At 57.2% G+C, this 26407-nt stretch overlaps 1 protein-coding gene across 1 annotated transcript in view; it reads left to right on the forward strand.

Moving 5' to 3' along the window:
• The first annotated feature begins 20731 nt into the window (after positions 1-20731).
• Positions 20732-26407, forward strand: part of N4BP1 (NEDD4 binding protein 1) — a 36894-nt gene continuing 31218 nt past the window's right edge. The window contains exon 1 of the mRNA XM_081119732.1: positions 20732-21001. Coding sequence (XP_080975858.1) covers positions 20804-21001 — 198 coding nt within the window. The 5' untranslated portion in view covers positions 20732-20803. The remainder of the gene's footprint in view (positions 21002-26407) is intronic.

Genomic DNA, 26407 nt, shown 5'->3' on the forward strand with positions numbered 1-26407 from the left:
GCCCTAGGCCCCGCTGCCTTTCTGCCTTCCCTTACTTGTCTTCAGCCCTCCCTGTTCCTGCACCTGTCCCTCTGGAGTCTATGTTTCTCTAGTCCCATGTATGACATCTGGAGCATAGTGAGTGTTCAACAAATATTAGTTTAATAAATGCCAGATGGATGGATGGATGGATGGATGGATGGATGGATGGATGGATGGATGGATGGATGGGAGGGTGGGTGGATGGATGGATGGATGGATGGATGGATGGATGGATGGATGGACGGGCGGACAGACAGACGGGTGGATGGATGGGAGAGCGGATGGATGGATGTGGGTGAGTGCTGGGTCAGTCAGTCAGTCGGGTGGATGAGAGGGTGGATAGAAGTGGTACCACCCCCTTAGGATGGCGGACTTTTTTTGTGATTTCAGTGATTCCTCTCACCCCAAGTCTCCACCCTGATGTTTCAATAATCCAGAGGAAACAGAAGTAGACACCCCCCTTGTGTTTAACATAAAACCCACACACGACTGGGGTCTGAGGGGCTGTGCCGCGGGCTCCGTCCCTGTGCCCCGTCCCCGTGGCTGCCCCCAGTGGGACTGCTGCGTCCTTCACAGGCAGGCGCAGGCCCCTCGCTCCGACAGCAAGCACGCCCCGCAGAGCTTTCTGTAACCGCGCCTTTCTAAAGGCTAAGGGCTTGGAGCAATTTCCAAAGGTCTCTTCCTCAAAGGAGCCCTCAGACAATATTTAATTGAACCACTTTTTTTTTTAAATCCTCATTGGAAGATTTTTTTTCCATTGCTTTTCAGAGAGAGTGAGAGGGAGGGAAAGAGAGAGAGAGACAGACAGACAGACAGACACAGCGATCGGTCGCCTCCTCCATGTGCCCTGACGGGGCGGGGGATGGAGCCTGCAGCCCAGGTAGCGCCCTTGGCCGGAATCAAACCTGGGACCCTTCTGTCCACAGGCCGACGCGCTAACCACTGAGCCGAATAGGCCAGGGCCTTTTTATTTTTGAGAAGTGAGGAAACTGAAATGTGAGATGTGGAAATGCTTCTTGGTTTTAAGTCGAAGCAAAGGCATCTTGATAAAATAATGGAAGCAGCATTTTCTGTCACTCGGGAAAGTGAACATAACCAGCGCAACCAAAGCGTCACGTCAGGATTTGTGCAGGAGTCGGAGGAAGCCCATCTTCTCTGAAACTGTTTTCAAACCTTAACAACTATTCAGGCGCCTTTGCTGATAAAAATCACTAGAAACCTCTCCTTCCTCTCACATCCAAAACTGGGCATCAGCTGCACTGCGTCTACCGCAGGCTTAGGCGTCAACTTGGTTCGCGCCTCCATGGCGTCTCCAGAGCCAGTTCCCTCCAGCGGGGGAAGGATTCGGTAAACTCTGAAGCGGCCCGTCAGTGAAGCAAACTCCAAGCACTGGCCGACGATCTACTTGTCGTTTTGTGTTTCTGAAAACATTTGCGTGGCAGCTGGCACCCTTTCCAGCCAGGTCACGGGCCTCGGGGAGGGGCCGGCAACTAAAGCCTGGCTCCTGGCTCTGTGCTCGGCCCGCTGTGCGACTCCCACGGCTGTTCCCTGAAGACGCAGGGAGCTGGGGCCGCTGGGCGAACGGCGCCCCCTCGAGCGCGGCAGGGAACAACCGGCTCATCTGTGCTGGGCACAATTCGTACTTGGACTGGGTTTTGTTTGACTATAGGGATGGAAATATCTCCCCAGTTAGAGGGGAGCCCAAACCACAGGAAGGCAGGACCCCAAATCCCATCGTGGTAGCCAAAGGAGATATGTATTCCGTCTTTCCCTCGGCTTGGATCTGAACAGGCTCAGATAAGCCGGGCCTGTGCTCTCTCCCAGACGGAATCTGAAAGCGGCGACAGGGACACAGGCCCGGTGGCGGTCATCAGCGCCAGCGCAGTGGACCTGAGAGTCCTACAGGGGGATGAGGGGTGGACTCTCGGTGCCACTTACTCTGCTCTAGGGCGTCGTGTACAGGGGTGTGGGGGAGCTGGGCCTAGTCCTCTCTGCTCACTAAGCTGGGCCCAAATGCTCACAGGACGCCCTGCTAACGTCAGCTTTGCCTGCAAACTGTAATCCTGGCCTGGAAGCAAAACCCTGATTGATGAAATCTCAAGAACCATGTGTGAGCCATTTTGAACTTAATAAATTGAGATTTGCAGCAAGGGACGCGTCCACTGGCCGTTACTGGAATCCAACAAGGACCGGCAAGTGCGTGAGAAGCAACGAGCTGCGTGGGGAGGTCACGGTGCGTCTTTCTTCTAGCGTGGAAGGGCCTCCGTCCTGCGAATGCTGCACAGACGTGCGAGAGGAGAGAGGAGGAGCCGGGGGGGCAATGAGCCCATGAAGCCGCGCGTTTCAGTGACGCCGAGTCTCTACCTTGGCTCACGGGAGAGAGAACACCAAGGAAGAAAGAAAACATCTTCCGTTGTCTCAATTCCTCAGTTTGTGTTTCTTAGTGAGAAAACACAAAAATTCATTAGAAAGTTCTTCAACTGTATGTCTCACCCAGCGGTCTGAGAAGCAAAGGGTAGGAAGTTTTAACCCCAATTTAGAGGTCAGGACACGGAGGCCTGCAAAGAAGAGCACGGAAGCCGCAGCCCCCCCCCCCATGCAGCTGTCCACAGTGTCCCCACCCTCCAGGGCTCAGCACACAATTTCTACAAAGAGCCAGACTGTAAACACTTTAGGCCATGCAGGCCACGGAGTCCCAACTACTCAGCTCCGCCAATGTGGCGAAAGCAGCCACAGGCACAAACAAGTGGCAGTGGCTGTGTCCCAATGAGACTTTATTTAAAACACACAGTGGGCCCAATTTGGCCCCTGGGCCCCGATTTGCCAGTTCCCAGTGTCGTCGGTGGGACTGCGCCCGCCAACCCCACATGCTCCATCACCACGGACACTTTAAACTCGGCCTTGAGCACTTTCAAATAGCAGCATCATCTCTCGGATCCAGAGGTGGCGGTTACTGCGTGGAGACAACCTCCAGCTTCCACGGACCAACAGGCAGCCAGCCAGGTCTGCAGGAGAGCCAACTCCTTCTGCTCATCCTCGAAGCAGAGCGGTCTTCACTTTCCAGGACAGGAGCCCCTCTGGGTTCAGCGTTGCAGCTGCACCCACAGATCAGCATGCGCATCGCTCCTCCCGGCGACCCTGCTGGCCTGAAAATCCAGGCAGCAACCCCCTCCTGACAGCATGCAAATAACTTGTCGTTCCCGCAACCGTCTAAGTGCCTACAAACACCTGTTACAATGAAAATTGGTCTCTTCCATTTCAATTCAATTTGTCAGCAATCCTAGCGGTGCCCGAATATACCTTCCAACACCGCTGCACACCCACCAAATGGGGAGGAAAACTTCAGAATGAACCTCATCGTCACACGAATAAATACTCCCCTTAAGAAAGGGTCTCTCTTCCGGAAGACATCCCAGCTCACCCGCGCCCCCTGCGGTACACCTCAGCTGTCGGTGACCTGCAAGGGCTCCAGAAAGCACATCAAAGGGCCTCAGCAAACAGATGCGCACCCCATTAATTAAACGAGCCCGAGCAATCACCCGGCTGTAATTGGAAAACGTGCTTTTTCCCGCCGTTTTAAGGCATTCACAGTTATTTGCAAATATTTTTTGATAGTTCCTCCAAAGTGAAAGTGTGCTAGCCACAGGCTCCGGCTTTCTCGGGGAGGGGGGCAGGCGGTGGAGTGAGGGCAGATGTTTGGGAAAGGTCTGGAGGAATGAGGCAGCCACCCGGGTTCACTAATTAGCTGCTCTGCCCCTTCTCTCCCTCTAGGAGATTGTGCTAATGAGAAAATGAAGGTTAGGTGCTGAAAAAAGAAAGGAAGCCCGCTGCTGCTACGTAAAGGCACCAGAAAGGCCCATCGGCGAGCTCCTCAGAGCTCTAATTGGGGTACACAGTGGTCCGAGTGTGTGCAGAGGCAGCCACTACCGAGTGGTCCCCCCTTAGCTGAACTCCCACCATCTGCAGCCAGGCTTGGGAGCAGGAGGAAGGTGAAAGCCACAGGAGGAGAGAGGAAGGAAAGAAAAGAGTGTGGGGGTCCCACCTATGTCCTTGTCTTGGGTTCCAGGCAATGTTTTAGGGGACCCCTAGCCTTAAGGAAAATCCCCTTAGTGGTGGGCTGTCCTTCAGCATCCCGATCCCAGCTTTCAGATGCCTCAGCCCCCAGTGTTCAGGTTATTAAACTACTGTTCTCAGCAGCAAAGCCAGGCCTCTCCACTCCCTCCACGCTGTGGGGCTGAGGCTGGGCAACTCATTTCTCCTTCGCCCGCTGGTTCCCGCTAGGTGCTGCTGATGGAGGCGTGAAGGGAACCAGAAACTGGAGGAGCGAGAGAGGACTCGCTCTTTCCTGTTTGGCTGTTTCCTGTCGGCACCCCGCCTCCAGCAGTGGCCCTTCACCCCAGCAGCAACAGTGGGTCCCATCTTCCCGCTTCCTCTAGCACCGCCAGAAATAACCTCACAGCATCCACCAGCCATGCAGACGTAGGCGCCAGCTGGCCACACATCCCTCTCCGGGTTCCAGGGGGCCCTCCTCCAGGAATCTAGGTCCCCATAGCCTCATCTTAACTTCCTTTCTCAAGCCCCAAGAGTAACCAACCTTCTGCAGTTACCACCTTCTGATGCCTCAGTGGTCCCTTTCTGCCTTTTAAGGTCCTTTAAAAGAGGTGACTTAATATGGAGAAAGCTGCCGAGATTTTGCTCACTGACCTGGCTCTGACCAATCCAATACTGGATACCAGGAGCCACCCCAGGAGACGGTTCCTCTCCGATGAGGTTCTGGGGTTGGGGGGTCATGTCCTGGGACATGAATGCAGTACTGGGGTCCTTGAGAATCAGGGTGTTAGAAATAGTTACCTAGAGTGGGTGGTGACATCACCACCAGTCAAATGACCACTTGTCCCTGATCATGACGGAGGGCTCCCTGAAGCCACTGCCCCAGGGACAAGCGCTGCGACACCTGACAGTGACAATCGCCATGATCAGGCAGGGATGGTTGCTTCTAACTGAGCTGAGGAGATTAAGGAAGAAAATGACAGAGTCGGGGCTTTAAATACTCAGCTTAAGTCATGGTCAGAGAACCACAGAGCTCTGGTGGCAGCCTTAAAAGAAATCCTTATTTCTTACAGCTGCAGGTCCCACCTGTGAACCCTGAGAAAAAGACACCTACTAAGAAGGGCTCCTGGTGGCTACTTGGGCTCATATTTAAACACAGAGTCTAGCAGCCATTTGTGCACAGGGGCCCCTCAGCCAACTGCACTTCAGGGAGAAGCCTGCCCTGCACTGCCTGGCGGACCTGCCGCCTGAGTCAGCTTTTATCAGGTTTCCTGGAATCCTACTTCAACCCATAGGGCTGAGGCTTTCCCCATCCAATCGGAGCTGTGCCGCTCAAACCAATCAGAGTGGCTCTATTCTCACCAAGACGGCGCCTTTTGGACCAATCCAACTGTGAGGATTTGGAGGCCTCATTTGCATGAGGTCAGACCAATGAGGGACCAGAGGCAGGGACTTCTGTCCATATAAGCCAGCTCCCCTGTGGCTGGGGGTGCACGCTTTCCCTCAACACTGAAGGAGGGTGTCCTGTTAGGGGTGCAGTGCAGAGCGGGCTGGAGTGAAGCAGAGCAGGCCTGTCCAGGGGGAGTGGGGTGGCCCCAGGGACCTGTCATAGCTGTGCTGGTCCCAGAGCCCTGCTGTATCACAGCTGAGCTGCTTTGCCCTGAATAGTTGGCTCCTTCACTGCACCAAATTGGGGATTCCTATTGGTATTAAATTGGCACCGATGACCATCAGTTGACACATCTTAACAAAAAACACACCCAAAACTTAATAGGGTGCCCTGGCCAGTGTTGCTCAGTGGTTAGAGCGTGGACCTGAGCACCAAAAGGTCATGGGTTTGATTCCCCATCAAGGGCGGGAACCTGGGTTGCAGGTTCAGTCCCAGCCCCAGTTGGGGGAGGGGACAAGCAATCAATCAGTGTTTCTCTCCCCCCACCCTCCCTTCCACTTTCTCTAAAAATCATGGCGGGTGAAGATTAACACACATGCACACAAAATAATCAGTTGGGTGAGTTGCAGCTTAGGTTGAATTCTCAGATTCACCCAGCCTCGTATGTAAAAATTAAGGCAATTGGTTGGGAAAGAGTGGGACTCCGCACTTAAAATAGGGATATCTGGGTGGATCCAGATGAAGGCAGGGACCCTAAACCCTGGGTCTTTGAGCCTTTTATAGAAAGGAGCAGCACCCTAGCTGGTTTGGTTTAGTGGTTAGAGTGTAGGCCCAGGGAATGAAGGGTCCCGGGTTTAAGTTCGGCCAAGGCCATGTACCTCGGTTGCAGGCTTGATCCCCAGCCCTGGTCAGGGTCGTGCAGGAGGCAACCAATCGATGTGTCTCTCTCACATGGATGTCTCTCTCTCTCTCTCCCCCCCCTCCTTCCACTCTCTCTCTCTAAAAAGCAATGGAAAAAAAGTCCTTGGGTGAGAATTTTAAAAAAAGAAAGGAGCAGCAGGCCGTCCTGCATCCAGGAGACTGATCTTCCCTTGTTGACAACCCTGTAATAACCTCACCTGCCTCGCATGAGACGCCTGTGTCCTTGAGACTCACTCAGTATTAGTCAACAACAAATTTAAAATATGGATCCCTCTCCCTCCCGACGCTCCTGATCACCCTTCCCTCCCCTTCCCTGTGGCATTTACTTTTGAATGTTCTGTAGAATGTATGTATTTATGTTGTTTATTGCCCACTCTCCCATTAGACTATAAGCCTCTCAAAGGCAGGAAATTGTGATTTTTTTCCACTACGTGTCCCCAGCAACCAGAACAGGCCTGTGAGAGATGTTAACAAACATCGTGAATGAAGAATGAACGTCCTCTGTTTCATGCAATTTCAAACACAGACACTTTGAGGCTACCCCACTTTTGCTTTACCAAGTCCGGTTGCCGGCCTCTGCATGTCACCTCTAAAGGCTGAGCACCTTCCCTCTGCCCCAGTCACCACCTGAGCGTGTGTCTCCATCATGTCTGTCTAGCTATCCCAACAGCATCCTACCTACCTTCCGGCTCCCATCCACCCTACGGACAAAGGACTCCCTGTGTCACTGCCCTGCTCTAAACTCCTCATCACCCAATGGCCCTCATACTAAATCCAAGCTGTAAAGCGGGCCTCAGGCCGGCGCAGTCTGGCCCAACTCCTACCACTCCTCCTTAGTTGCTCATCCGACACACGCAGACCTGCAGAACTTCTCACTGTCGGCCAGGAAGCTCTCCTGTACGCCTTTACACCTCCGGCCCCTTCTGCTGAAATGCTCTCCCCTGCTACCTTCACCAGGCTTGCTCCAGCGTACCCTTGAGGATCTGTGTACCGCCTCCTCCAGGAAGTCTTCCCTAACTACTCCTCAGGCTGAGTGAACTGCCCCTTCTCTGTGCTCAGAGATCACTCAGTGCTTATCTCTGTCAGCTTTGACTTCACCATGACACCTTGTGTGCCTTGAGGATGGAAGATTTTGTTTTCTTTCTTATTTATTGATCTTAGAGAAACATCAATGTATCAAAGGGAGAGAAACATCAATGTAGCAAAGGGAGAGAAACATCAATGTAGCAAAGGGAGAGAAACATCAATGTAGCAAAGCTTTGGTCGGCTGCCTCCTGCATGCCCCCTACTGGGGATCAAGCCCGAAAACCAGGCCTGTGCCCTGACCTGGAATTGAACCGGTGACTTCTTGGTGTACAAGATGAACCCAGCCAACTGAGCCACACCATCCAGGGCAAGGATGGAAGTTTTTGTCTCATCCTATAACCAGTGTCAGAAGCAGCACCTACACACAGGGGGCACTGGGTAAAGAAGAAGGGAGGAAGGTGGAAGGAGGGGAGGAAGAGAGAAGAAGGAAGGAAGGAAATCCTGGAGCTCAGCTGTCCTCTGAACACACGACAGGGTCGTATGTGGTGGGGTTGCACCTCTCCACCCCCTCCAGCTCATGCACCACCATGGGACCTGCTGTAGCCCATGAAATGTGTCACTCAGATGTCACTACTGTGGCCTCCCGGCTTTTTCGCTGCCTCCAGGTCACAGAAGCCTGTGTGAGGTGGAGCCGCTGTGGGCCTGGGCCCCTGAGGGGCTGCGATGAGCAGACCCGGCTGACCGGGGCTGGACTTGCAGCGGCGGCGAGGAAGGCGCTCTGTCCCTTTGAACGGCGGGGACGTTAGCGCGCGTTTAACCCAGCGCAGCCTTGTCTGGCCTGAGCCCTGCAGCTGGCCAGAGGTCTCAGGAAAAACCGCACGTTTTTAACCTTGTACTTGCTGAGAGTACCAGCTACCACCTCACCTTTCCTGCTGCGGGCAAGTCTCAACCCAGTTTTACGTTTCCCCAGGGCTCCCTGGGACCCCTGCAAAGATGCTCTAAGGTAAACAGCTCAAGTAATATTACCCCGCCTCCTACAAACTCAGGGACAGTGCGTGGATGTCCGGTCTGAGGTGCCCTGTAGGACAGGAGAGCTCGGCCCAGAGCCCGGGTCTCACCCCTGGCCCAGCGCTCACGGCCTGTCTTCAGTAAGTAAGACGGCGCAGGCCTAAAATGGTCGAAAATCGCCAGGTAGACACCAGAAAGGGTCCTTCCCTTGCTGCAGAGGACATATCTCAAGACCGTTAGAGCTGTGGGCTCTGGAGCCTCGCTACCCGGGGCCCCTTGCTTCTCTGTCCCTGCTCCCCCAGCCCTGCGATGCGGGATGGCACGGTGCCTACTTCATGTTCTCGTGGTGAGCTTTAAAGAAACTAACCTATGGGGACGGCTTGGCACCGCGGCTGGCGTGTAGCAAAGGCTCAACGGGACTCAGCTCTCGCGGTCCTGTGTCAGGGGCAGAAGTCCCCGGCAGTCGCTGTGCGCACCAGCTGCGTCTGCACGGTAATGCCAGGCTCTCGCCACAGGGTGGCACTCCTGTTTCTGGCCACCCTGCCTGCCTGAGTCCCTGAAGCTTCCTTTCTCAAATGCACAAGGTGGGCAAGGATGGGAGGAGGACCCAGAAAAAGATGACAAAGTCTGGGTGCTCCAGGAAAAAAAACTCGTCCTTCCTGGCACATCACAAGTGCAGAAGCTGCCTCGTTCATCATCTCCGCTGCCTCCTCCAGCTGTGTGTCCAAGCCTGGGTGGTCCCCAAGCCTCAAGAGGCCGAAGGTGCTGGTGAAATTGGCCTCACCCTACACCATGGCTTTGGGGGAGTTGGGCCTGAGAGTCTGAGGAGCGGGGTGATTGGAAGCCACCGCGCAGAGCGGGGCCTCCTGGGGCCTCTCGCTACAGTGCAGACTCAGCCAGCTGGTCTGGGGCGGGGCCTGGCACTCTGCATTTCTAACAGGTTCTCCAGTGATGCCCATGCTTTGAGCACCTGAGCCGACGGACTTGGCCCCTTGCCTGGTGAGTGGGGCAGCCCCCGCTCTGAGTGCCCTGAGTAGGCTCCTGGTCCTGGGCACCACTTCTCCCAGCCCTCGCCACAGCCCCACGCAGTCAGTACTCCGGGGGGTCCTTGTGTTTTGGGTGAGAAACAAACCTGTCCCAAGCCTGTAACAGCTAACCAGTCCCAGAGCCAGGAGTCACTTCCACTCTTGCTGAATTGAATGTGATCATTTCAGGCTGAGCTAAACATGATCCAACCTTTCCCCCCCTTCCCAGGGCAAAGAGGGCAGGGGCGTAGGAGCACAGCAGCGGGGCAGAGGGCAGGTCCTGGGGCCAGAGTGCCTGGCGTCACAAGCTCAGCTCTGCACCGAGGAGCTGTGTGACCTTGGCAGGCTGTTCAACCTCACTGTGCCTATTTTCTGCACCTCAAAATGGAGAATAACAATGGCCCCTATTTCTGAGAGTTGTCACGAGGATTAAGTGAGGTGCTTGGCAGGCACTGGCATAGGGTAGGTGCTCAGGTACCCAGGTTATACTCCCAAGGTTGTGGGAACAGCAGGGACAAATGAGTCTCTGCTTCGGGCTTTAAGGAGCTTACAGTTTAATGAGGGCGAATGAGAGAAAGTGCTATTTATAAGGCCCATCAGAGCACCCATGGGTGGTGATTACCACCATACAGTACAGCAAGAGACAGCCCCCCAAGCACCCCTGCATGTAGCTTATGTTAATTCATCTTCATGCATCCCCCCAAAAAAATGTCCCTTCTTAAAATGCACAGAAAAATGATGCCAATGGCCCCCCTCAAAGCACTGAGCCCAAAGTTCACAGTGCACAAGGACTATAGATTTTCCACCTCACTGGGAAGAAAGCTAGACAAAGGAGTGCCCTTTATGCCAGTGCAGGGGGTTGCAACTTTTGGAGGAACGGAATCACTGAGGGTGCCTGTTAAAAACATACCTGCCCAGGGCCCAGCCCAGACCCATGCACCAGAATCTACTAGGGTGGGACCTGAGCACCCCTATTTGAAGTGCACCACCCTCCCTTTAGCTCAGAGAGGCCAGAGCTAGACAACAACTAAGGCAGAGGGGGCGGGGCTCCTGGACCGCACCCCGGCCTCCAGCTGCAAAACCTAAACGGACTTGGAGCTGTTTGTCCAGTTCCTGTAGGCGGCGGAGTGGGGCGCAGGGCGCGGGCCCGTGCAGAGGTCGCTCGGGACGCCGAGAGTTCCCGCCTGTCACCGAGGCTGCTAAGTGAGCTCTGGGGAGCCGTCTCCCCGCGCGGGAGGGGAGGGCGTCGCCCTCCCTGCGCTGACCTCTGACCTCAGGTTCCTCCCCTTAAAGCGGCAAAGAGGGGGCAGCGTCCCGGGTAAATTAACTCGCCGCCCCGAGCTCCCGCTGGGGCCCCGCGGCGGGGGCAGACCGGCGCCCTGGCTGCCTGGAGGCGGCAGCTGGAAGCCGGCCCGTCGGAGGCAGCGGGCTAAACGCGGCGGCAGCGGCCTGCGCCCTCGCTTGCGGTTCGCTCTGCGGTTTTTCCTCCGTGGGAGGCTTTTCTGCCTCCCACGCAGATCCATTCACTCGGAACCCCCACGGGCCTTGCCATCTGCTCCCGAAAGCTCTGCGCCCCGGATTTCCCCGGGGGTTCGCGCGCGCTCCGGCCGCAGGGCCTGGAGATCCAGCCGGCTCGGGGCTGCACGGACGCCCCGCGGACAGCAGGTGGCGCCCCGACTTCGGCGCGGAGACGGAGCCCCGAGTCCCCGAGACTTTCCTAGAGAGAGGAGGTGTCGGGCGCGGGGAGCGGCGCGGCGAGGGTTTGATCAGCGCGCGAGCGCGCGTGTGCGGGGGGTGGCTCCCCGCTGCGCTGCGTCCCGGCCGGGCGCGGGGCTGGCGGGCCGCGGGCCGGGAGGGCGGCGGAGAGGACGCGCCCCCCCGGGGCTCCCGCCCCCCGCGGGGCTCCCGGGCCCCCCCCGCCGTCCCGCCCCCCGCGGGGCTCCCGGACACCCCCCCCCCGCCGTCCCGCCCCCCGCGGGGCTCCCGGGCCCCCCCCGCCGTCCCGCCCCCCGCGGGGCTCCCGGACACCCCCCCCCCGCCGTCCTGGGCCCCCGAGGCGGCTCTTCCCGGGACCGGGCCGCCGCGAGCGCAGTGCGCTGGGCACCAGGCCCCGACCGCGGGCGCGCTTCCCACGTTGGAGGTTTTCACGTCCCTCAGCGATTCTGGCCCCGGCTGCGCACCGCTGTTCTTCTTAAAACCGGCGCAGTTTTTGTTAAAAAGAAAGAGAAAGGAAGGAGGGAAAGAAAGGATGGGGGAGGGGGGAGGCAGGGACGGGACCCCAAAACGGAGTCATTAGCCCCCCGGACAGTAGGCCAGTTACATCTTCAAATGTACTCGGTTCAGTTTTCTTTTTAACACTTTTTCAAGTTAAAATAATTACAAGGGCCACATTTTATTGCTACAATAACTGGAACCCCCCCCTTTTTTTTTAATCAAAAACAGGAGTGTAAAAATCAATATATAACAAAAGCCTGGCTGTTTCCCAATGAAAATCGTCTGGCATGTGGTGGGTGGTGTACTTTCCACACTTTGGGGAGAACTGGGATTCCTGCACAGCCCCTCCCCGGGACTCTGAAGGAGAGGAGGGCAGAGGGAGGCGGTGATGCCGGGAGAGCCGCGCAGAACAAAGGGCCCTGGCTGGTGCCGCCTGTCGCTGCTGCAGCAGGGCCACGCTCCCTTCCTTCCTTCCGGAGAGGACAAGTTATTTTTTACCCTGGAAGCTGGAGGGGAAGGGTGGAGACCCGGCTTCCTGAGCCGCGGGCCCTGGAGCTTGGGAAAGCCCACAGCATCTCAGGAGAGGAACTCCCTGCAGCTGCCACCCATCTGCCCCACTCCCCTGCGGGCCTCTCGGTGCCTCCACCCACAGCTTACTGCCAGCTGCCAGGCAGCCTCCAGGGGCAGGGCAGGGCAGGGGCCGGGCGGGCGGGAGGGCAGAGTGGAACCTGGGGCTGGAGACCGAGGAGGGGAAGGAGGAGGGGAAGTGCCCTGCTTCTGACAAGGCCTCAGTGAGCCTGTGTGAAGAGGTTTGCCTGTGCTTAGTCTAGGTTTCCTCATCTATTAAATAAAGAGGGAGGAGTCGGGGGCCTTGTGGGAGGGCCGGCTCCAAGCCCTTCCCCGGGCTGTGGGTCAGGACTGTGGGGGGAAGACACCCCACATCCCCCACACTCCCTCCACCCAGCCAACTCTGTCTCCCAGAGGCTGCTGAGTTTTACCACAGGGGAAGCAGGCCTTCTTCGCTGTGTCCTGCGATCCTGGGGTGTGGAGAGGTCCTTTGTGCCCTCTTGTCCTGCAGATCTTTAGGTCAAGAAACCCAGTGACTGGTCCCGGGAAGCCGCCGTTACCAGAAGCCTTTTCCTTGAGTCCACCCGCCTGCCACACTGGCCCAAAGAAACGCACAAGAGGAGTTCACAGAACACAAAGAAAAAAGTAGTTTACTATTGTATTAAACTGTCCAACACGGGGATGGAGAGCTTATGCTCTTAGAAACCCGACTCCTGATGGCATACAGGTCACAGATGACACAGGAAATCACAAGACACCTTGGGTTAGGGGTCGGGGCCCTGCCGGGAGCTGACTGCTTGGAGGTGAGGTGAGGGTAATGGGTCGTTTCTTCAGGTCTCTGACAGCTGAGGGCTGCTCCAGCACCCCTCCGCCCCATCTCACAGGAAAGTGGCCGGGGGGTCGTTACAGCTTAGGCTCAGGACCTGGAGCAGACTGAGGTCAGACTGTTACCTTTAGCCCCCAGAGGGCCATACGTGTGACCCTTGGTCAGCTCAGGGCTGCTGCCCTCTGCTGCCTCGGGGGCGGCTGATTTTGCGGGTGAGGCAGGGTCTCCAAGGGGTATAGACAGAGAGAAATGATTTCTAGAGTAGGATTTAAAACTAAATTTAATCAAAGTCATAGGGAACCTCATTTCACACCGAACTGGCCTGGCACACGTGGGCACCGGAGGTTCGGGTCACTCGGTCTGCGGAGAGGCCTTCAGTAGTGCGGCCGCTGTGCCGGTCCGGCTCTGCCCTTCCTCCTGGCAGGGACGTCAGGCGGTCACTCAGCCTCCCTGCCTCAGTTTCCTCATGTGAGGATCGGGCGTGATACCTACTTCGTGGGGTGGTTTGTGGGGACCGAGTAAGACCGTGTGGAGTCGCGGGTCAGTCCTGTCCAGGACCCCCTCTTGTCGCCCTGGTGCGCCGCCCACTCCTGCCCGGGGTCTTTGGGAAGGCGATGCCCAGGCTGCGTGTTGCCTCGTCTGTGCCCGCCACAGCCGGTCCGTGCCATCGCCCGCCTCATCGGGCTCTGCGTTCTCTAACCGCCCGCAGCACGTGACTGCCGTCCCTCGTGGTGGTGACAGCGTCCGCCTTGCATCACCGGGACGTCTCGTCCTTCTCGCCCTCTTCCAGGAGGATAATCGGCACCCGCCTTGTCCTCGGCGCCCTTCCCTCCCGCCCTGGCCGGGGCCCTGGGAGCGCCCTGCCTGTCACCGGCGCTCAGGCAAAGCGCGTTGTCTGAAAGGCCCCCGGCCCAGACCGGAGCCGCACAGGGGACCGCTTCTGTTTGGCGTTTTGTTGTGACAGCGTCTAAGCAGCCAGGTGCCGGGCCTGACTGCAGCACACAGCCGACGGGGAACCTCACACCCAGCTCAGCGGCCTCGCCCACGGCTGTGAACCCGACAGCCCCCGCCCAGCTCGAGCACCTTACCACAGACAGGAAACCTGACCGCAGGTCGCCGAAGCCCTCACAGCCCTGTCACTTGGAGACTTATTTACCCAGGGACATCGACAACCTCCTCGTGACTTCCCATCGCGTGTAAGATAGAGTCCCAAGTCCTTCCCAGGCCCACGAGGCCCCAGGCCCTGGCCGCTGCGCTCCTCTCGGCCCCACCTCCCGGCCTGCCCACCGGCTCTGACGCGGGAACCTTGGCTGCCTGAAGACACACCGGCGCGCTCCCCTGGCAGCTCTTCTCCAGGCGCCTCCAGGGCTCCCGGTCCACGGCGATCCCCGCTCCAGAGAGGACTTCGTCCAGCCTGTCCACAGAGGCACAAACACACCTGTTTCAGAATCCCTGTCACTGGTGGAACAGACACTCTGCTTTCCACACTCCCACGTGGAGGGAGACCAGCCCGGCCACGTCTCAGCTGTCTCCCTACCTGTCACTCCCTCTTTCCTGTGGGAGGACTGCGTGTCTGATGGATGAGTTTGGGAGAAGACACTGAGTGTGCTCAGCTCAGCCACCTTCTCTCGCAGAGCCATAGTACCTGCAGAGAGCAGGTTTTGTCTGCTCTGTCTCACACAAAGGCCGCCTACCCGCCCAGGAGGGAGGGGAGGAGAGGGCCTGAGGTGTGCAGCTGTTGGCACTGTCTGGTTCATGAGTGAAGCATTAACTGCCACCTCCTCCATTCAACACCATCAGCTATAAATTTAAATATCTGTCTGGCCTCTATGCTTGTCTATCAGTTGGTTATGAATTTTATCTATTGTTGCATAACTATTCGCCCAGAACTCAGTAGCTTAAATTAACAATTTATTATTTACTATGTTCTCATCTGGTCTGTGGGTTGACCAGATGGTTCTTTTGCTCTACAGGCTGTCAGCTGGAATACTGGACTGGCTGCAAAGTCTTAAACGGTTTCATCCACATGGCAGGTATTTGGTGCTGGCTACTAGCTGGGAGCTTCTTTGGGGCTGTCAGCTTGGAGTGTGGGGGCCTCGGCTCTCCACCACATGTTTGTTTGGGCTTCTTCTTGGCTTGCTAACTAGGTTCCAAACAGGACTGCTCCACCAGCAAATGTTCCAAGAGAGAGGAGGCAGAAGCTAACAGTCATTTTAACAATCGTGGGAGCCCTGGATTTTAGAGCACAAATTAAATGGTGCGCTTGTTACTGAAAACCTCGGAAGATTTTCCACTGCTCTTAAGATGAAGCACAGCGTCTGTAACTGGCTCGTCCTACCTGGGGGTCCTCCCTGCCTCACACACTCCAGCCAGGAGGGGCTGCTCGCTGGCCTGCCTTCCACCCTGAAATACTTCAAGCTCAGTCCAGCCTCAGGTCATTGCGCTCATGGAGCTGACGGTCTGATGGCAGCTGGGATGGACATGAATCAATAATGCCAAGCAAGCATATGTAACACTGGCCCTAGTGCTACGAGTGAGGGGACCAGAGGGCCCCACGAGCCTGTGATGGGATTTGACTCATCAGAGGCCAGTGAATGACTTCCTGAACAAGTCATTCTTGAACTGGGACCTGATGGATGAGCAGGAGTTAACTATGAGAAACGAAAGCAGGACAGAGGCCCTGGCTGTTTTGGCTCAGTGGTTAGAGCGCCAGTCTGTGGACTGAAGGGTCCTGGGTTCAATTGCAGCCAAGGGCATGTACCTCGGTTACAGGCTCGATCCCTGTCCCCGGTCGGGGCTCATGCGGGAGGCAACAGGTGAGTGTGTCTCTCTCACATGATGTTTCTCTCTCCCTTCCACTCTCTCTGAAAAGCAATGGAAAAAATATTTTCAGGTGAGGATTAAAGAAAAGAAAAAGCAGGAACAGCATGTGCAAACACCCCGAGGCAGTGTGAGCTGGTGGGGGGAGGAGAGGAGCGAGCCGGAGGCACATCTGGCAAGGCTGCAACCAAGCCGAGGAGTCTGCCTTCTATTCTGAGCCTAGAGAGAAGCTCCCAGGGGGTCCCCAGCAAGAGCTTGACTGGTGAGATTTGCCATTGGGCAGTTGTAGCTCCTGAAATTTAGAGTGTGGGGAGACCCCACCACTGTCAAAGGGAGAGACGATGGTGGCTTGGAATAGTGACAAGGGAGACGAGAGGCCACAGAGTTTGCAAGTGTAATAAAACGTGTGTATTGTTTCTCACCCTAAAGCCCTAGGTGCATTCACGAAGGACCCAGGAAGACACAGCGTTCCACAGACGTGGCTGAGGACACGGAGTCTGTAATCGGGTCGGTTGTGTATAAGCAACGTTATGTGCGCGGGTCTGTCTGACAGCCTCCCAAGGCAAGGAGGGTCCAAGCACCAGGGGCTGGTCATGAGAACGTATCTCCTGTTCCTTACTTTCGCAAAGGAGCAGAAAGGGGGCTGGTTGTAAAAGGCTTGTTGTCAGTATGGCCTCCCAGGCGCCCGGATTCGTGCCTGTTCTTCCTGCTGCAGTTACCAGCCTCTCTGTGCTCCTTTCCTCACCTCACATGGAAGCGGTAATAACAGCAACCACTGTTGGCATTTTCGGAGACCAAATAAACACTCCTCCTGCCCCTCCCGCTTTCAGCACCAGGAAATAAAAGGCGTCAGTCAGACAGGTGAAGATCAAAATGTCATCTTCATGACCGACAGAGCTGGGTGGGAGGATGTGGCTGAGGTGAGGCGGCTTCGCACAGTCCCTGGCGGGGTGCCACCGCAGACAACACAGAGGACAGCTGGTCCAGCCCAGTTCTGAGCCTTCTTGGAAAGTCACTGGTGGGCCAGGTCGGAGAAGGCACCCCCTTCCCCGGGGAAGTGAGCGGAGGCGGATGGAAGCTGGATGAGTGCCTCCAACTCCGCCATGCTGGGAACAGGCGTAGGACACTGCCCCTTGCCCCCCAAAATATGAGAAGGGGAAAGAAGTGACTCCCAACACTTCTCATGGGGTTGCTGTGGAGATGAGACACAGGTGGGGTCTGGAGGAGAGACTGTAGAGCTCTCATCCCTGCATCAGCTGTCCTGGGCTGGCCAGGCTATGGAGGGAAGTTGTGGTTGAGCAACTGCATGAAGCAAGGGGGTTTCTTGCAAGGGGATTTCTCTATTTCCCCTTCTCCCTTGTTCCCTATACCCAGGGAATCTTGAGAGTTTCCTAAAGGGAAATGCTGAGCAGATAGGAACCGGCAGGTCTTCTAAGCAGAGGGAAAAACCCCAGTGCTGTGGCTGGTGCTCCACCACACGAGTGCCTCGTGTGGACCGGCGCAGCTTCCTTTCTGGGTGTATGCAAAGTGTAAACCACTTTGCTGGTTTAGGGTGGGGTTTTTTTGGAGGGGGGAGCTGTTGTGTGCTTTTCAAGGCAGCCTCTCCTCACCCCCTTACAATTAAGCAATTAAGAAACACTGGCAGGGCCCTGCTGGGCGTGACTCAGCAGTTGAGCATCAGATCCAGGAGACTGCAGTTCGATTCCCAGTCAGGGCACATGCCCGGGTTGCAGGCTCGATCCCCATCGGGGGTGTGCAGGAGGCGGCCAATCAATGACTCTCTCATCATTGATGTTTCTCTCTCTCTCCCTCTCCCTTCCTCTCTCTGAAATCAATAAAAATATATATATTTAAAAAAAAAAAAAAAAGAATCACTGGCAGGGAAGTCACTGGAAGCAAACAGGAACCGCCCTGGGGACAGTCCTGTCCAATCACAACAATACGGGAGGACAGGAAACAAAGTTGTGTTGACTCTGGGTGCAATCTACCAGCAAGGCGACGCTTACCATCTGAACTCTCTCAGCCAATTTCAGGTCATCTACCTGATGGAGGAAGAACTGCTGGCTGGGTGGAGAGGCCGAGGGAAAAGCCCAGGGGAGCAGGAAATTGTTGGTCTTCAAGGCTAGTGGCTCTCTTCCCTATGCTGAGTCATCTCTCCTCGGGGTACCCGGAGACCACACCTGCTTGAGATTCTGAGGCATACGGAAAACCCCAGCAGCCAGGATCCCTGAGAGGTTTTACCTTGGGCAATCCCTCTTACCATTCCCCCTTGGCATTTCCAACTGCAGCACCTTTAGATCCCCTCTTTCTCCTCAAGGGGAAATCTACACAGACGGAGGGGGCTCCCAGGCCCTCAAGTTCAGTGTGGTTGCATAATCCACACAAAGCTTTTCCATGACAATGGAGTCTTAAATAGAAGATTAGTTTAGCAATAACAACAGCTAATATTTAGTGACCACTGACTGCATCCAGGTATTGCTGCCTGAGTGTAAGTGAATCAGGAGGCTTCAGCTAGAAATAAGCGGTAAAGTTTTGTTCAAGGGTCTTAGGGCTTGCAAACTGGAAACACAAGTAGGCAATGCCCAGAGTGTCCCGAAGAAGAGAGAGAAACTGAGGGTCCTTGCAGCAAAAACCACATTCCTGAGAACAGTCAGTCTTGCAGTCTCGCCTCTGGGCTGGTGTGAGATGGCCATGTCTAGATGACTAGTGGTCTAAACACACGCACACTCTCTTCTTAGGCCTTCAGGGGTAACGAGAGGGCTGTCCGGAGGTCTGACGTCTATTCAGTCACTGACACAGGACTGGAAAGTTCAGACGTTTATGTTCCAGAACTAGTTAGAACAAGAACAGAATTGTTTCCTCAACCTCCTTGATTTTAGTAATTTAACAGCTTGACTAGAGCCACTATTTCATTTCTTCACTCTATTCCTCAGTACATTAACTTTCATGACAATAGGAAGTACTACTGTTAACCACATTTTACAGATGAGGAATTAAGACGTATCTACTATATCTACAGGTTAGCCCTGTGAAAGGAAACCAACCCTTTATCTTCTACAATCTGTTTTCCTGGACTCAAAGAATGTTAAGATGTGGGAAAGACTGGAGAGATAACAGTGCAACCCTTGATTTTACAGATGAGAAAACAGGCCTGGAGAGGGGTTAGGGTGTATTTTGCTCGAGTCCCACAGTCAAATTGTGGATGAGTCCCTAATCCCCACTTTTGATGCCTCTCCTGTAACACACCCTCCTCTCCCCTCCCAGAAGAAATCACTTTCCCAAATTTTTCTTAATCATTTGTTTGCTTTTCAATTCTCCATACTTATTATTCCCATTTTCTTCTTCCTTGTTACCATTTTTAGTGAAAAAAAATGGGGGGGATGGGATAAGAAAAGAAGGAAGGGAAAGGAAAGGAGAGAAAGAGGGAGATGGGTAGGGGGAAAGGACGCAGGGGACTATTAATGGCAATAGTGTCAGTCCTGATGTTTTTTTCTTGGTCCTCACCTGAGGATATTTTTCCACTGATTTTTAGAGAGAGTGGAGGGGGGGGGAGAGGGAGGGAGGGAGGGAGGGAGAGAGAGAGAGAGAAACATCAATATGAGAGGGAGATGCATGGGCTGGTTGCCTCCTGCGCTGCTCCAACTGGGCTAGGGATGGGCCTGCAACCAAGGGACTGCCCTTGCTTGGGAACTGAACCCAGGTCCCTTCAGTCCCAGGGCCAACCCTCCAACCCCTGAGCCAACCCTGCCAGGGCAGTCCTTGGTTTTTGAATTCAGCTAAGGAAAAATTCAGAGCCTAGATCTCTGGCACAAGAAGTTTATGTAGAAAGTCAGAGGTAGAAGAAGTGAGCCATCTGGGTGGCGTGGGAACAAGAAGTTTATGTAGAAAGTCAGAGGTAGAAGAGGTGAGCCATCTGGGTGGCGTGGACCCGGGAAACAGGTCCCGGAGGTGAAGGAAGGGCCCTCGGCGCTCAGGAGAGAGAAGGGAAAGGAGAGCGGGGGGCGGGCAGGCCCAGGCGCGGGGTGCTGGCCTACGCTAGGTCCCTTGTCTTGCGGGTTTTTACCGCCTTCCTAAAGGTGGGAATTGCGGGGGAGGTCACAGTCACCGGCTTTCAGGCGCGTTCCCTCGGGGCCTGGTCCCTGCTGATCGCGGGCCCTAGGGTGGCAGGCCCGTGGTCACGGCCCCTGGCCCAAGGACAGCCATGGCCGGGCATCTCCGCGGCTTTTCTGGGCCTGGAGCTGGAACAGCTGGGGCGGAGATGTAGCCTCCGGCTCGGCCCCAACTCCGGCCCCGCTTCGCCCTGACTGTTCGCGCGGTGGGAACCCCACTGCGCCGCGGGGGGCCGCTCCGGGCTCGCAGGGGTGCAGGCGGCCCGGGAGGGGGCGCCCCGGGCGCGGGCCGGGCGACGCCACCTTCCCGCAGCTTCGCGCCTCCACAGGCAGCTGGCACCTCCGCCCTGGCGACACTGCCACCTGGCTACTGTCCCGGCTCGGCGCCCAGCGGCCTCCGCCGAGCCGCCGCCGGCGGGACCCCGAGGCGGTCCGCCCGACACCCCCGGCGCGCCGGGCTCTGGCCGCAGGGCCGTCCGGAGGCCCCTCGCCCGGGCCGCCCCGCGGACATGGCAGCGGCCGTGACGTCGCCCCGCGTCGCCGTCGCCCGCCCCCCCCCCGCGGGCGGCGAGCCGGGGACGGCGGCGGCGCATGCGCGAGGCCCGGCGGGGCGCATGCGCGAGGCCGCGGCCCGCGGCGACGGCGAGCGGGGCGAGGGCGGCCCTCCCGCAGTTGCCCAGCCCGCGGCCGGGGATGGAGTAGCGGGCGGCGGGCGGGCGGCGGCGGCGGCGGGGCGCGGGCGGCGAGCGGCCGGAGGGCCACGCCGCCGGCTCGGGGCAGCGGCCGCGCGCTGAGGGGGCGTCGCCGCCGGGAGGCCGCGCCCGCCATGGCGGCCCGGCTGGTGCTGGACGAGTTCACGGCGCCCGCGGAGAAGGCGGCGCTGCTGGAGCGGAGCCGCGGCCGCATCGAGGGCCTGTTCGGCGTGAGCCTGGCGGTGCTGGGCGCGCTGGGCGCCGAGGAGCCGCTGCCCGCGCGCATCTGGCTGCAGCTCCGCGGGGCGCAGGAGGCGGTGCACAGCGCCAAGGTGAGTCCGCCGGCCCGCCGCGGCCTCCGCGCCGCCGGGGTCCCCGGCGCCCCCCCACTCCCGGCCCCGCGCGATCGGGGTCCCCTGGCGCCCCACCCCCTCCAGGCCCCGCGCGATCGGGGTCCCCTGGCGCCCCACCCCCTCCAGGCCCCGCGCGATCGGGGTCCCCTGGCGCCCCCCCCTCCGGACCCCGCGCGATCGGGGTCCCCTGGCGCCCCCCCTCCCGGCCCCGCGCGATCGGGGTCCCCGGCGCCCCCCCACTCCCGGCCCCGCGCGATCGGGGTCCTCCGGCGCCCCAGCCTCCCGGCCCCGCGCGATCGGGGTCCCCTGGCGCCCCACCCCCTCCCGGCCCCGCGCGATCGGGGTTCCCCGGCGCCCCCCCACTCCCGGCCCCGCGCGATTGGGGTTCCCCGGCGCCCCCCCACTCCCGGCCCCGCGCAATCGGGGTCCCCTGGCGCCCCACCCCCTCCCGGCCCCGCGCAATCGGGGTCCCCTGGCGCCCCACCCCCTCCCGGCCCTGCGCGATCGGGGTCCCCTGGCGCCCCACCCTCTTCCGACCCCGCGCGATCGGGGTCCCCTGGCGCCCCACCCCCTCCCGGCCCTGCGCGATCGGGGTCCTCCGGCGCCCCATCCCCCTCCCGGCCCCTCGCGATCGGGGTCCCCTGGCGCCCCACCCTCTCCCGACCCCGCTCGCAGGGACCCAGCGAGGCGCGGGGGTTAAAGCGCAGCCTCCGGAGCCCCGGGACCTGCGTGCTCCTCAGCTCTCGAGCCACGTGACCGTGGCTAGCGGCTGAGTCCCAGGGCGCCTCAGTTTCCCCGTCTGTAAAGTGCCCGAGGAAGGCGCCGACCTCCCGGCTGTCCCGGAGCCGCCTCGCCTCTCCCCGCCCTCGGGTGCCGCGCGGGGCTGGTGGCCGGGCGCAGCCCCCGCTCCGCCCCGCCGCCTCCCGCGCCCTGCGGGGCTGCCGCGCCTCGTCGGGACTTCGGTGCCCTTTGGGAATCTGGCGCGAGGAGCATGCGGAGGGGATGGGGGGTTACTAATGGCGCTAAACTCGCTCGTTGGCGTAGATGTTGCGCACAGCGCCCCTTTATTTCACGGTCCCAGCACCTCGGACGTGACGCTCAGCGCTCGAGGCGCGCGGCGAGCGGCCCGTAAAAACCCGGCGAGGTGGATGCTGCGCTCCTCTCTTCCTCTCTTTAAATTAACAGCTGGGGAAACTGAAACTTTGAGGAGGTGACTCACCTCTCTAGATCAGCATTTTGGTCTAACGCCTCGTGGAGAGCCCAGCTTCTCGCGCCCTCCCCAAGCCAGAAACAGCGGCAGGACGCCCCCGCCCGCCCCAGGTAGTCAGGTTTCTCCAGGCTTTTCCAGAGTTTGCTCCCAGAGCCCCGTCTCCCGAGTGAGCCCCTGCGGGGCGCAGCCCTTCGGGGCGCAGCGCCCGAGCTCCTAGGTCCGAGCCGGCGCCTGCGTCTCGGGCGCGGGGGAGACGGACACCGGGTCTCCGCGGCTTACGGCCAAACGCCCTGCGTGTTGAATCAGGTTTGCTTTCCTGTTGTTAATTTTTTAAGCCATTTGTCTGACTTCAGACAACTGATGTAGCGTTCTCCCAGCCCTCGGGGCTACAGCCCTGGCCTGATGGAGTCCTGTTACTCCCTGTGAAAGTCTTACCTGCCTTAATCGCCCTCCCTTCCATTACCTTTGCTGCAAATAGGACCTTCATCCTTGGTGTGCGCCCCCCTTAACCCCTCTCCTCCTCCCCCTGGTACCACTGGCATTAGACTAATCCTCACAAAAAGCCCTTCTCCTGCCCTGGGACCTGCTCAGACCTCACCCTACCTGTTTCATTCACTGTAAACTCCTCCTCTGATTTACAGAACTTATTAACCCAGCCCCACCTTATTTGCCCAATTCTCTGCCTCAGCTGCCCTGTTTAGGCCCCCGTGGGGTCTCACTGGTCTCACTTCTGTGCACACTGCCTGCTCCAGCTCAGCTTTACCCTGGACTCACCCCAAGCGTGGAAAGTGCTGCTTTTGCTCAGCAGAAAAGCTGCTCCCGTCCTACCAGACCCTCCCACTCGGTTCTCTCCGGTCCCTGCCACACAGCTTAGCACACACTAATTGGAAAAGGCGTGTCTTACAGCATCGTGGAAGTATGTGTCACCTGCCCGTTTATCTTTGTGATGTCTGTTACTCATAACCCAACCCTCCCACTTGTAAGAATTTTTTTCCCCCTTGAGACTCAGGGGTGAGAGTTGAATACCACACTCGAGGGCTTTTTGTTTTTGTTCACCCATTTTAGAGTTTGTTTTACATTCTTTTGAGGGAGAGAAAACCATTAACTTGATTTTTAAAATTAAGAACAGGAAAGTGAACTTTAACACCTACAGCATGTTAAGCTGTGAAAGGGCAGGTTTGGAAGAGGGAAGATTTAGAGGAAAGAAGTTTTCAAACTCATTGGCTGAGTGGGCAGCTGTTCCGGATCCCATCAAATGGTTTACTTTGCTTTCTCGCTTTTAAAAGGTTAATTCTCCACCTTCTAACACATGCTAGAGGAGCACATGGAGATTCGGTTAGTTAGGGCTCACAGACCAGAGAGAGGTGAGATGAGGTGGCCAGTGGTGATGTCCTGGGAGATGGTGAGAGGCACAGGCCCTTTATGATGGCACTTTTGTCGAAGGGGACACTTGTTCTTTGAAGAGCCTGGAAGATTCCCAGGTGGAAGTGGCTGTGAGCAAAAGCCTGGAGCCAGAAAGTACATCGGAGCGTCTTGATGAAGCCTTTAGGGGACCCAGATGCCAGGCGGAGGCCCTGGCCATGTTCAGTAGGGAGGCAGTGAGGATTTTCACAGGGGAAGAGTTTGTCTGGAAGACTGAATTTGGAGGCAAGAAGACCCAACCGTGGAATGGCCATCATTCCACGTTAGAGTTACACATGAGTGGGGTGACAAGGTTTTCACTGGGAATTAGATGTAGGATGTAAGGGAGAGGTTTTAAGCCCCAGTGTCGGGCGCTAGCCAGTTTGGCTCAGTGGTTAGAGCATCAGCCCTTGGATTGAAGGGTCCCGGGTTCGATTCCAGCCAAGGGCACCTACCTCGGTTGCAGGCTTAATCCCCAGCCCTGGTCCAGGCCTGTGTGGGAGGCAAACCAATCGATGTGTCTCTCACACATCCATGTTTCTCTCTCTCTCTTTCCCTCTTCCACTCTTGCTGAAAAACAATGGAAAAAATATCCTCATGTAAGGATTAAAAAGAAAAAAGCCCTGGTGTCACAAAGGATGGTGGATACTTTGATTGCCTGTTGCCTGGGGGGCCAAGTAGCTGACATTGAAAGAAAATGTGCCAAGAAGTACACTAACTGTTGCCTCCTGACATCAAGGAACCCACACCTTAGTAGGGCAGAAGAAAGACACTTTGGACCAAACAGCACAGTATGGGACACGTAACCGTTGAAGTACATGCAAGGAGCTACGGCAACACCCAAGAGAAAGGGTGGTTCTGCCCAGCTGGGTGCTAGAGGGTGAGAGAGGGCTTTCCAGAGGGATGAGCAAGTGCAGAATCCCTGCTACGCGAGACTGCGTCTTACCCCAGATCCCTCGGTGCAGGAGGGGCGGCGAGGTGGCAGAGGTAAGGCCAGGGCACAAGGCGCTTGAGCCGGCTGAAGAACATGGATTTTCCCGAGCAGGCGGGCAGCAGAGAAGCATGGAGGCTTTGAGAGCAAGAGGGATACCCTCAGGTTTACACTTCCAGGCTCGCTGCTCAGTGTGGGCCCCTGCTAGTCGGTGAGGAGATAAGTTGGTGGCCAGTGCTGCGGCTTGTAGAGCAATGCAGCATTCCCGCAGGGCGTGCCCAGAAGTGCGCACTGTCCTGGGGCCCCCTGGAGGGCTGGCGGCAGACTTGGGAACAAGTTTGTGGATGAACTTCAGAGGAAGCGGAAGCGCTTACTGGGCACTGCCTCACTCTTGGAGAGTTAGGAGATGCAGAGCGGGGCGGGACCCTTGATGTGGGCAGTGGCAGGGAGGCATGAGCTGAAGAGAGCTCAGCCCTCAGTGGGGAGTGAGAAGAGTCAGAACTCGTAAAGATCAAAGGTCAGCAAACTCAGATGCTCCTGGGACGAGACCGGGAGGCTGCACGGAGGTGGCTGGTGGGTAGAAAGGAACTGGTGCTCTAAGGCGTGTGCCCTGTGGGAGAGGGCGGGTGCTGCCCTTGGTATTAGCCAGTGACACAGTAGGCGCCCAGTGGTGTCTGATCTTTCTAAAAGGCAACTAATTTATGTTTTAAAAAACATGCATACTGCCAGTCCAGCTCAGCGGTTGAGCATCGGCCTGGGATCCAGGAGCTCTCGGTTCGATTTCCAGTCAGGGCACATGCCTGGGCTGCAGGCTCGATCCCCAGTGGGGGGCGTGCAGGAGGCAGCCGATCAATGACTCTCTCATCATTGATGCTTCTGTCTCCTTTCTCTCCCTCTCCCTTCCTCTCTCTGAAATCAAAGATATATTTTAAAAATACGGTGAATTATATCTCAATAAAAGTTTTGCATTAATACATTCTTTTTAAAGTGTACGTATTCTAATAAAAGAAAACAAACAAAAATCATCCATGCATGCTAACCATGCTTGGAGGACCAGATTCCGCTCCTGGACTGTTTCCAGGGCCTCCTTGAGGGAGCAGGAGGCAGGAGTGGAGATGTGCTTTTTTGTTTCATTTGGGGAAGAGGCCAGTGGAAAGCCCGGTGGCCTGCAGTTCTGTCTCAGTAGAGCAGGATGCCAGGCCCTGTCTGGAGAGGGAGGGTGGGAGCTTGAAGAGTGCAGCGTGTTAGGGGATACGCTGCGGAGGAGCTGTTGGAAGCACATTGGAAAATAACCTAAGAGGACTGTGGGACTGAAGGAGGGCCAAAGGTTAGAGGCATGACTTTGTCGTATGACTTGGTCCAGAAGTTCTCATGGGTGTTGGCAAAGCCGACCCACAAGGGCTAAAGGAACCTGAAGTGCACTTGAGCAAGGCAAACGGGGGCCCGGGAAGTGTTCCCGGGGCCTTATTTGGGCCAGGACAGTCCAAAAACATTCAAGACTTGCCTTCTACTTTCAGTGACCTGAGGGCCTGAGAGTTCCACCTGGAGAGGAGGCAGTGAGGCAGAAGGGGCGTAATGGACTGTTACTAGGGGACCAGACCTTGGACTGGCCTCTAGACTCGGAATCATGCCGAGAGGACAGGTTCAGTAAGCACTGGAGAATTCAAGAGGTGGTAGCTGGGGAGGGGTTCAGAGCCCAGGATCTCGGAGGGGGAGGGATTCTGAGGATGGTTCTGAGAAGCAGGGTGGGGTGGGGGTGCCTCCTTGGTCCTGCATGAAGTGAAAGCATTCCTTCCCACTCAGAGAGGTGAAGAGGTGGAGGAGATGGAAGCGTGAGGCCTTT

This window comes from Miniopterus schreibersii, assembly GCF_964146895.1.
Source record: "Miniopterus schreibersii genome assembly, chromosome: 18".
In the NCBI taxonomy this organism is placed as follows: Eukaryota; Metazoa; Chordata; class Mammalia; order Chiroptera; family Miniopteridae; genus Miniopterus; species Miniopterus schreibersii.